The 12,220-nt window shown below is 42.7% G+C and overlaps 1 protein-coding gene across 2 annotated transcripts in view; it reads left to right on the top strand.

Moving 5' to 3' along the window:
- MTA3 (metastasis associated 1 family member 3) overlaps positions 1-11,128 on the top strand; it is a 189,373-nt gene extending 178,245 nt beyond the window's left edge. Inside the window, exon 17 of one of the 2 annotated variants that reach the window (XM_054023618.1) lies at positions 10,195-11,128. In XM_054023618.1, coding sequence (XP_053879593.1) covers positions 10,195-10,220 — 26 coding nt within the window. In that variant the 3' untranslated portion in view covers positions 10,221-11,128. Of the gene's footprint in view, positions 1-9,979 lie in introns of both variants that reach the window. The other variant, XM_054023619.1, reaches the window with a different exon arrangement.
- The last annotated feature ends 1,092 nt before the right edge of the window (positions 11,129-12,220 follow it).

Raw genomic sequence — 12,220 nt, 5'->3', positions numbered from 1 at the left:
GGATACTGTCTCACATGACCTTCTCATAAACAAACTAGGGAAATGCAACCTAGATGGAGTTACTATAAGGTTGATGCATAACTGGTTGGAAAACCATTCCCAGAGAGTAGTAATCAGTGGTTCACAGTCAAGCTGGAAGGGCATATCGAGTGGGGTCCTAAAGGGATCATTTCTGGGTCCAGCTCTTTTCAATATCTTCATTGATGATTTAGATAATGGCATAGATAGTAAACTTCTAAAGTTTGCAGATGATACCACGCTGGGAAGGCTTACAAGTGCTTTCATAGAATCATAGAATATCAGGGTTGGCAGGGACCTCAGGAGGTCATCTAGTCCAACCCCTTGCTCAGAGCAGGACCAATCCCCAGACAGATTTTTGCCCCAGATCCCTAAATGGCTCCCTCAAGGATTGAACTCACAACCCTGGGTTTAGCAGGCCAATGCTCAAACCACTGAGCTATAAGGATAGGATTAAAATTCAAAATGATCTGGACAAATGGGAGAAATGATCTGAAGTAAGTAGGATAAAATTCAATAAGGGCAAATGCGAAGTACTCCACTTAGGAAGGAACAGTCAGGTGCACACATAGAAAATAGGAAATGACTGCCTAGGAAAGAGTACTGCAGAAAGGGATCTGGGGGTCAAAGTGTATCACAAGCTAAATATACTAGATAGGTAGGATATGAATTAGCGAATTCTCACCCTAAGTGATAAACAGGCTGGCAGATTCTTGAGGCACTAGCTGCCTTTGCTTTGCAGGTTGAGTTTTCCAGGTTTTCATATACAGGCTGGAAATCCCTTTAGCCTGGGACCATCGCTTTCCCCAGGTCACTCTTTGTTCCTCGGGTGTTTCCAGGTGTGGTGTTGTAGGGAGAGTGAGGTACCATCATGATGTCCTTTCCCTCTTTTATGTCTTCTTCCTACTTGCTGGAAAGCTCTTTTGCTGTGACCTGGGTCAAACCATTCCCATTGTGTAGTGCTATCTTGGAGAGGTTTCTATTGTATACAGTTCCTGGGGTAATCCTTGTGCTTATGTGCATTTTCTCAGTAAGCCATGAACATTGTTTGGCCTTTTTACTGTTGTACCTGAAAGGCTGCTTGTGGGTGTTTTCAACCTCACAACATGTTTCAGTAACGCGTACATAGCCAAACTTCATACCTTCACATACGGTGATTGCACATACAAACCAACAAGTTATTAATGTCTAGCAGATCAAGACTTTTAGACTGATTCCTCACAAGGCATACTTTGTGCAAAATGTATCCTAATTATAGGACGGGGGTGTCAGGGAGTCGTGGGGTGGTTTAGATTGAACATTGAACATTCCTAACTGTCAGGGTGGTTAAGCACTGGAATAAATTGCCCGGGGAGATTATGGAATCTCCATCACTGGAGATTTTTAAGAGCAGGTTAGACAAATACCTGTCATGGATGGTCTAGATAATACTTAGTCCTGCGTGAGTGCAGGCAACTGGACTAGAAGACCTCTCGAGGTCCCTTCCAGCCCTACGATTCTATGCGTCTATATTTTCCAGACCTCAAATCATTGTAGTAGCTCTTTTCTGAACCCTTTCCAATTTTTCAAGATTCTTATTAAAGTGTGGACTCCAGAACTGAACACAGAATCCAGTAATGGTCTCACTAATACTGTCAGAGCCACCTCCCTACTGCTGCTTGATATTTCCCTGGGATACATCCAAGGACTTAGCAATGGCATCTTAGCAATGGCATCACATTGGGAACTTGTGTTCAGCTAGTGATTTATCATTACCCCTAAATCCTTTTCAATGTCATTGCATTCCGGGATACGACCCCTCATCTTGTAAGTGAGACCTTATGTTTGTTCCTAGAAATGTGACTTGCATTTGGCTATGACAAAATGCATGTTGTTCAAACAAGCCCACTTTAACAAGTGATCTGGGTCTGTCTGTATAACTGGCCTCTCGTTATTACTTAGTTAGCTAGTAACATTATTATTTTCCGCTCCACCAATTTTTGCACCATCTGCAAATTTTGCCAGCAATAGTTTTACATTTTCTTCCAGATCATTGATAAAGACATTGAAAAATATTGAGCCAAGAACAGACCCCTGTGGGACCCTATTAGAAACATCCTCCTTGGATGACTATTCCTCATTTGCAATTACCATATATATTCGTTCAAAAGCTGAATTTTTTTAGTAAAAAAGGGAAGCACGAGAAGCGGGTCTGCTTATGAACAGGTATAAAGAGAGAGAGGTAGGACCCAGCCCCTCCTCCCAACAGAGGCAGCAGAGACAGAAGGGAAGAGGAACTAGTGACAGAGGATGAGGAAAAAGCTAATGTACTCAATGCTTTTTTTGACTCTGTCTTCACGAATAAGATAAGCTCCCAGACTGCTGCATTGGGCAGCACAGTATGGGGAGGAGGTGACCAGCTCTCTGTGGAGAAAGAAGTGGTTCAGGACTATTTAGAAAAGCTGGGCGAGCACAAGTCCAATGGGTCGGATGCATTGCATCCGAGGGTGCTAAAGGAGTTGGCGGATGTGATTACAGAGCCATTGGCCAATATCTTTGAAATTTTATGGTGATTGGGGGAGGTCCCACATGACTGGAAAAAGGCTAATGTAGTGCCCATCTTTAAAAAAGGGAAAAAGGAGGGTCCGGGAAACGATAGGCCAGTCAGCCTCACCTCAGTCCCTGGAAAAATCATGTAGCAGGTCCTCAAGGAGTCAATTTTGAAGCACTTAGAGGAGAGGAAAGTGATCAGGAACAGTCAGCATGGATTCACCAAGGGCAAGTCATGCTAACCTAATTGCCTTCTATGTTGAGATAGCTGGCTCTGTGGATGAGGGGAAAGCAGTGGACATGTTATTCCTTGACTTTAGCAAAGCTTTTGATACGGTCTCCCACAGTATTCTTGCCAGCAAGTTAAAGAAGTATGGGCTAGATGAATGGACTATAAGGTGGATAGAAAGCAGGATAGATCATCAGGCTCAACGGGTAGTGATCAATGGCTCCATGTCTAGTGGGCAGCTGGTATCAAGTGGAGTGCCCCAGGGTTGGTCCTGGGGCCGGTTTTGTTCAATATCTTCATTAATGATTTGGAGGATGGTGTGGATTGCACCCTCAGCAAGTTTGCAGATGATACTAAACTGGGAGGAGTGGTAGATACTCTGGAGGGTAGGGATAGGATACAGAGGGACCTCAACAGATTAGAGGATTGGGCCAAAAGAAATCTGATGAGGTTCAACAAGGACAAGTGCAGAGTCCTGCACTTAGGATGGAAGAATCCCAGGCACTGCTACAGACTAGGGACCGAGTGGCTAGGTAGCAGTTCTGCAGAAAAGGACCTAAGGGTTACAGTGGACGAGACGCTGGATAGGAGTCAACAGTGTGCCCTTGTTGCCAAGAAGGCTAATGGCATTTTGGGCTGTATAAGTAGGAGCATTGCCAGCAGATCGAGGGACGTGATCATTCCCCTCTATTTGGCATTGGTGAGGCCTCATCTGGAGTACTGTGTCCAGTTTTGGGTCCCGCACAACAAGAAGGATGTTGGAAAAATTGGAACGAGTCCAGCGGAGGGCAACAAAAATGATTAGGGGTCTGGAGCACATGACTTATGAGGAGAGGCTGAGGGAACTGGGATTATTTAGTCTGCAGAAGAGAAGAATGAGGAGGGATTTGATAGCTGCTTTCAACTACCTGAAAGGGGGTTCCAAAGAGGATTGATCTAGACTGTTCTCAGTGGTAGCAGATGACAGAACAAGGAGTAATGGTCTCAAGTTGCAGTGGGGGAGGTTTAAGTTGGATATTAGAAAAAAAATTGTTCACTAGGAGGGTGGTGAAGCACTGGAATGGGTTACCTAGGGAGGTGGTGGAATCTCCTTCCTTAGAGGTTTTTAAGATCAGGCTTGACAAAGCCCTGGCTGGGATGATTTAGTTGGGGATTGATCCTGCTTTGAACAGGGGGTTGGACTAGATGACCTCCTGAGGTCCCTTCCAACCCTGATATTCTATGATTCTGTCATTCTTGTGTGCAGGTAGAAGTTGGTCTTTAACATTCTCCCAGGTTACTGATGGAATAGAAAATATTTCCTAGTCACTGTAAGATATGAGTACACCATCCTGCTTCTTTTCAAATACAGATCAGTAATAAGGTGCAAAATTAGAGAAGCTTGGGAAGTGTGTCTGATTTTTGTGTAGTTGCCGCTACCATATTATGCTATTTTAATAAAATATTAGTTTTAATACAGTAGGTAATATACTATACAATATCTTTGATTACAAAAGACTATTTAGTTTTGTTAGTGTTATTGTGTGGCACCCACTAACAACAGCCAGGAAATATACAGCTGAGAGGTTGATATATTCTGTTTTTTAACTTACACTTTAGTGAAACTAGCAAACAAAAATGGGCATAGGTGCATACACTGAAGTCTTATCTTTTAATATCCTGCCATTTGCCATTTTCATATCCTTAACATTACTGAATAAAGGGAAATGTCTGAATTTCCAGGTGTGCTTTTGTCATTACTATTAGAAAAAATGTTTAAAGGAAGCCAGAAAAACACGTTTACTCAAGATATAGAGCAATTTACGGCTCTGAAGTAAACACCACTTAGGCTTATGTAAATACATATTTAGGTCTGACATGTTTTAAGGCATTGCTTTTCACATGGGTAAGCCCGCAAGCTGTTTTTGGGGAGTTCTTATTATTTAGCTAATAATGGATGTATGGTGCAAATATGAAATTAGGCTCATTTTTAAAAAGCTATTTTGGAGTTCTAGGACCTACACCCCTCCCACCACTTAACATCTAGAGCCTTTACTTCTTTTGGCTTGGGAGTGAGGGAAGGATAGTGAGGGGGAAATTGTTGGTACTTAATTTTTTTTTTTTAAATGTAATGCTTATAAAAGTTGCTGGCCTGACATTCCTCAAGACTGAGACCCTTTATTCAGTTGAGTCTGTAATACTGGCAGATACCATAAAAGCTTCTCTACACAGCCCTGGCATAAGGCATTAACCCTTTCTAGAGCGGTTCTCTGTAGAGGTGGAAATGTAGTTCAATCCTTGGGCAATTTTTGGTCTCTCTGCTGAGACTGCTAAGAAGGGGAGCAGTTAGTGTCATTTGAGGTGGCGGTGTTTGTGATGAGGACACTTGCTCAGTAGGAACTGGACTGAGGCCATCAAACCCATTGTGTGTGGGCCACTAACAGCTGAGCTATGTTATATTTGTCATGTATCTGATCCAGATTTGAGCCATTAACCTAGGCTCCGTATCCTGTATAAAATGTAACTAGATTGGCAGAAACAGCAGCATTGTAATGTTAAAAAAGTCAGGACGAAAACAGTTACTTTAAGTACTGCGCTAGGATGATAGTAATTAAAAAAGAAAAATACCTGTTCGATCATTGAATCCATCTGTGACGGGTTTCCCCCAGGATGCCACCTGGAACTGGGGTACCACTGAGCCCGCCTGACTCACCAGCCTGGGCTCCCTTCACACTGTACTGCTGTGACAGGCCCTCAAGCCCCCTCCAGCACACACATAGGTGGGAACACACCCAGCTGCAGCTCACACAGATGCTGAGATCAGCTCTGCATGGGAAGGCTCAGCTAAGGAACTGCTCAGTTACTCAAGTGTGGAGGGTAAACCCAAAATTATACCGTCTTGCACTGCAGACTGTACAGTCTAAGCTCATGAAATTTGCCCCCTCCCTTAGTATGGAGAGGAATATACACAGCTTTCTACCCCAAGTTATGATTTCCACACACTGGTTTTAGACAAAACAAGATTATTAACTACAAAAGATAGATTTTAAGTAGGGCTGTCAATTAATCACAGTTAACTCAAACAATTAACTCAAAAAAATTCATCGCAGTTTTAATTGCACTGTTAAATGATAGAATACCAATTGAAATTTATAAAATATTTTGGATGTTTTTCTACATTTTCATATATATTGTATTCTGTGTTGTAATTGAAATCAAAGTGTATATTATTTTTATTATAAATATTTGCACTATAAAAATGATAAAAGAAATAGTATTTTTCAGTTCACCTCATACAAGTACTATAGTGCAATCTCTTTGTCGTGAAAGTGCAACTTACAAATGTAGCTTTGTTTTTGTTACATAACTGCACTTAAAAACAAAACAATGTAAAACTTCAGAGCCTACAAGTCCACTCAGTCCTACTTCTTGTTCAGCCAGTTGCTAAGACAAACAAGTTTGTTTACATTTACAGGAGATAATGCTGCCCTCTTCTTATTTACAGTGTCACCAGAAAGTGAGAACAGGCGTTCGCATGGCACTTTTGTAGTTGGCACTGCAAGGTATTTACGTGCCAGATATGCTAAACATTCATATGCCCCTTCGTGCTTCGGCCACCATTCCAGAGGATGATGGTCGTTAAAAAAAATAATGCATTAATTAAATTTGTGACTGAACTCCTTGGGGGAGAATTGTATGTCCCTTGCTCTGTTTTACTCACATTCTGCCATATATTTCATGTTATAGCAGTCTCGGATGATGACTCAGTATGTGTTATTCATTTAAAAAACACTTTCACTGCAGATTTGACAAAACACAAGAAGGTACCAATGTGAGATTTCTAAAGATAGCTACAGCACTCAACCCAAGGTTTAAGAATCTGAAGCGCCTTCCAAAATCTGAGAGGGATGAGGTGTGGAGCATGCTTTCAGAAGTCTTAAAAGAGCAGTACTCCGATGCAGAAACTACAGAACCCAAATCACCAAAAAAGAAAATCCACCTTCTGCTGGTGGCATCTGGCTCAGACAGGGCCGGCTCTAGGCACCAGCGTTCCAAGCCTGTGCTTGGGGCGGCGGCACTTCTGAAGGGGCGGCATTCCGGCCCTTTGGGGGCGGCTCTTTTCAAGGGGAGCACTCCGGTTTTTGTTGTTCTTTTGTTTTTGTTTTTGTTTTTTTGCTTCGGCAGCAGCATTCCGGCTTTGCACTGCTTTGGACTGTTATCAAGCAGAACCCGTCATCAGCATGGATGCATGTCCCCTGGAATGGTGGTTGAAGCATGAAGGGACATATGAATCTTTAGCGCATCTGGCATGTGTATATCTTCCAATGCTGACTACAACAGTGCCATGAGAATGCCTGTTCTCACTTACAGGTGACATTGTAAACAAGAAGTGGGCAGCATTATCTCCTGTAAATGTGAACAAACTTGTTTGTCTGAGCAATTCGCTGAACAAGAAGTAGGACTGAGTGGACTTGCAGGCTCTAAAATTTTACATTGTTTCATTTTTTAATGCAGTTTTTTTTGTACATAATTCTACTTTTGTAAGTTCAACTTTCATGACAAAGAGATTGCACTATAGTGCTTGTATTAGGTGAACTGAAAAATACTATTTCTTTTGGTTTTTTACAATGCAAATACTTGTAATCAAAAATAAATATAAAGTGAGCACTGTACAGTTTGTATTCTGTGTTTGTAATTGAAATCAGTATATTTGAAAATGTAGAAAACATCCAAAAATATTTAAATAAATGGTATTCTATTATTTTTAACAGTGTGATTAATCGCGATTAATTTTTTTAATCACTTGACAGCCCTAATTTTAAGTAATTATAAGGGATAGCAAACAGATCAAAGCAGATTACCTAGCAAATAAACAAAAACGTGATCTAAGCTTAATATACTAAAGAGATTGGATATGAGTAGCAAATTCTCATCTTAATTGTTGATTTAGCAAGTTTGCAGAAAGAGATTCTTGAGAGCAAGCTGCACTTGCTTGCAGCTGAAAACTCCAGGTATTCCTTACACAGGCTAGAAATCTCTCTAGCCTGGGTTCAGCCCTTCTCCCCCAGTCCAGTCCTTGTTCCTCAGGTGTTTCCAAGTGTCTCCTTTGGGCGGGGAGTCAGTGAAGAACCACGATGATGTCACTCTCCTGCCTTAAACAGTTTTTGCATATGGTGGGAACCCTTTGTCTCCCCTCTTGGTTCCTACACCCCGTCAGTGGAAAAAACCTGGTATTCGAAGATGGAGTCCAGTATCAGGTAACTTGGTCACCTGCCCCGTAGGGACACAGCAGCCATGACTCAGAGGCTGTTTGTAGCATCCTCAGGAAGGCTCCCCAGTGGGAGATTAGCATCTACTAAGACCTATTGTTCTCCCAAAAGGCCCGTCCCAGCCAGCCATCTAGATTGGTTGCATTCTGTCTAGTGGGCGTTCCCACTAGACAGATGCAGAGACAATATTCCTAACTTCAGGTACCAAAATGATACATGCATAGAAATAGGATAATCATATTCAGTGAATCATAACCTTTTCAATGATATCTTACATGACCTATTTTGTGTAGAATTCATCATAGCTATGCCATAATCATATCATCATAATATTACTGTGGAGAATATGGGGCGTAATGCCACACTGTCTCCTTGCAAGTGAAGGATATTGTAGCTAGATAAAGAATGTATGTTTCTTTTCTGTACAAAATATTACTTCTATGGCTTTCTGAATAGACTTTAAAAGGTTTTGTTTTGATGTGTATTTTTTTCTTTCATTTTTATCATTTTCATGCATGATAGTGGCTCTTTCCACAAACCAGAGAAGTAGTAATTGAGTTGGTGTGGGCACAGTTCTCCTAAAGTTTTTCATGTCTTCTCAGCTGCCCTAATAATCTGGCAGCTCCTCTCTCGTACAGGAACCAGCAGATTATCTAAGAAACAGGCAAGACAGAGCAGTCAAGCCCAGCTGTGGCCTTGTAGAAATGACCAATGGAACGGGGGAATTCAGAAGATTGGATATTATGACAGATGCACTGTTTTCCCATGGGAGACTAACCTCCTGAAGGCAACTGTCCCAATTTCAGGTCCCCAACTACTGTCGGTACTTTCAATTGGAAAAGGCTGGGAGCCAGTGGCTTGGAAGAACTGCAAGAAAACACAATGAGCAGGAATCCAAATTTTAGGTTGAGAACTTGGAACTTCGAAAAAGAATGTTCCAAAGACAAAACTATATTCTTCCATAGATTTCTGTGTTTCTAAAGCCAATTCTCAGACTTGTAAACAATAATACCATAGTGATTTCAAAGGAGTCCATGTGTCTTAAATTTATTTGAAATAACACTGTACACATTTGATATGAAACACTTAAAGCTTTAAGCTGGCTTTATATAATTGCATGCACTTATCATTTCTTTGTGGAAAGTCTTTTAATTCTTCTGGAGGAGGGCATTGACTTCCCGTATCCTGGCCAAAAATGTTTCTGATTTATGTAATGCATTCTGCAGGATTACTTTTATTGCAAACTTCACTGTATATAATTACAGGGAAATTTAAACTTTTCACCTTCTTAGAGAAAATAATCAACTTCATGTACATAATCTTCATTCACCCCAATTCTTCATTCTGTACATACTCATTGGATTTCAAAAAACCCTGTCATAATATTTTCCAGAAAGATTACAGACCTTTTGGAGTCTTCCTCCAGACACATGCTGCTGCTTTTATCTACTCTGGGAGATGCAATCGCTTTCCTTCGGTTGCTACTGCTGCAAAAGCCCAAACAACTTAGATTAATTAAAACATTCCTTGGTAGCTCAGAAGAGCAGTCCCACCCAAAAAGTAGAATTCTCTCTGCAGAAGGTCATAAGTCCTGCAATATGCTTTGTCAATCCTGATCAATGAAATGAGGATGATGCCAAGAAGATTCAGGTGTGTAACAAGACTCTGGCGACTGTTCTCTCCTGTGGTTACTATAAAAAAGACTCACTACATATTTTGAATCTAACAATATTTCTTTTCATGCTACAGGATTCCAAATCATTTTTAGCAATCCCTTCACCCACCAGCTTCTTAACTCTGAGCAACAACAGTAGTTCAGGTTCACTGTAGGCTGTGAACCCCCCCCCTCCCCCTCCCCGCCCCATGGTAGTGGTGGTTTAGTGATTACTGCTAATTATGTGTATGATTTTTTTTTTAACTAAGATCTTTTGCATTTTTCCCCATCTACTGGCAGGAACTTCTCCACTTTGACATGGAACAGAGCCAGAGTGTCCCTGGGACATCTGGGATGTTAATGACAACAAACCAAGAAAATCACTCTGTACCTGATGGACTTTGCATCATTTATCTTGGCTTATGGGTAGAGAGAGAAAGTAGCAATGCCAATTTTCCAAACCACACCAGAATTTAACCACCAATCCTGACCCTAATTCTCTCTCCCTTTTCCAGAACGTTCATGCTGTATTTCAGACTGAGATGTCCTCTTTCCTTCCTCCCAATCAAGAGTTGCCTCAGCTCCTGGAGGAACAAATATTGAGGTGTACAGCTGAGAATAAGGACTATACTAAGCTGTTTCCTGCTGCATTTGACTAGGACCCCAAGTACAGCCAGGTGGGGAGGTGACATGAGCAGTTGACAAAGCAAGAAAAGGACAAACCTCCAAACAATCTATCTCCAGTTTTTGATGACAGTCTAATCTCTCTCTCTCTCTCTCTCTCTCCCTCCATATCATTGCCTATTCAGGAGTAAGACTCAGATGGGGTATGAGTGGGGAAGAAACAGTCCTTTCATTGCTCCCACTTTTTCTGTTGGAAGCTTGCAACTCTGTATGCCAAGCACAGGAAAATGTAAATAGTATCTCTCATTGGCGAAGTATTGAGAGACTGGACACTTTCTTGTTCGAGTCTTTCTTGCTTCATGGAGAAACAGTAAAAGTTGCATGTATCTGCTTCATCCTGACTCATCAGATATGTAATCATATGTGAAAATATGTATACAGGAAAGGTTTTTTCACAGTATGATTGAATTTCTTGTTTAGAAATGTACTCGTGTATTCTATCTTGTGGTGCAATCTCTCTGTCTTTTTTGTTTGGAGATATCAGACTCTCAGTTTTGTTTCTCAATAGGGATTTCAGACATTCTCCTGAGATGGCATTATCTCATGTAGAATGTATATCAGGAGCAACCGTGTAAAATTATTATTAATTTGAAGCTTAATTTGCTAGTGTGTGTATATTGTTGTTGATATGAGTATTTTATTGGTTTTGTACATAACTTAGTATTGTTCTACTTTAGTTATTACAAACATCATTTTTTTTTACCTGTCAACTGGGCACATTTGATATGTAAATGATTAAGACTCAATAAACAAGGAACCCCACAATACCATTTTTGTCATCAATTTCACAGTAGAACCAGACTGTAAACCTGCCTGTGATCAACTTTAACTTCTGCACCAATCTTCCTCAAAAGTGTGAAACAGAACTTGTATGTCGCATGCTCTTTGGCTAGTTTCTCCCCCTTAAAACTTGTTTTTGGACACGCTCATTCCATCTTCCTCACTTCTGCGGCGTGCCTAGCTAAGCGCCAAAATGTTTGGGGATATATTTCTATTCGTTATATGTGCACATCTCCCATTGATGTGAATAGAGATGTGTGTTCATGGAGAGCAGAAAACAGATCTCTTGGAGTGAGGATATCATTGTGTAACTTAAGTAATGCAACTGCTTCACTGTTTAAAAAAAACAAATTACACAACATTTGGAGCTATATATGCCCTTGGTCTAGGCCAGAGGTGGGCAAACTATGGCCCACGGGCCACATCCAGCCCGTGGGACCCTCCTGCCCGGCCCCTGAGCTCCTGGCCTGGAAGGCTAGCCTCCGGCCCCTCCCCTGCTGTCCCCCCTCTGGGCGGCAATGCTCTGGGCGGCGCGGCTGCAAGCTCCTGCCGGGCAGCTTCAGAGCCGCGGCCTGACCCAGTGCTCTGTGCTGTGCGGTGGCTTGGCTGGCTCCAGCCGGGCGGCGCAGCTTCCTGTCCTGGTGCTCTGGGAGGCACGGCTGTAGTGCCGCCAGCCACCGGTGCTCCAGGCAGCGCGGTAAGGGGACAGGGAGCGGGGGGGTTGGATAGAGGGCAGGGGGAGGGCAGGGGGCAGGGGTGTGGATAGGGGGAGGGGTGCTCAGAGGGCGGGGAATAGGGGGGTTGAATGGGGGCAGGGATCCCAGGGGGCAGTCAGGAAGGAGAGGGGGGATTGGAAGGGGCGGCGGGGGGGAGTCAGGGGCAGGAGTTTCGGGGGCGGTCAGGGAGAAGAGGTGTTTGGATGGGGCAGAGGTCCCGGGGGGGCAGTCAGGAATGAGAGGAGGGGTTGGATGGGGCAGCGGGGGGCAGTCAGGGGTGGAGGATCCGGAGGCGGTCAGGGTACATGGAGCAGGGTGGGGTGGATGGGGCAGGAGTCCCAGGGGGGCCGTCAGGGGGCGA

This window comes from Malaclemys terrapin, chromosome 3, assembly GCF_027887155.1.
Source record: "Malaclemys terrapin pileata isolate rMalTer1 chromosome 3, rMalTer1.hap1, whole genome shotgun sequence".
NCBI classification, from domain to species: domain Eukaryota; kingdom Metazoa; phylum Chordata; order Testudines; family Emydidae; genus Malaclemys; species Malaclemys terrapin.
The sequence above is the reverse complement of the archived record's forward strand: the minus strand, read 5'-3'. Positions and strand labels throughout refer to the sequence as shown.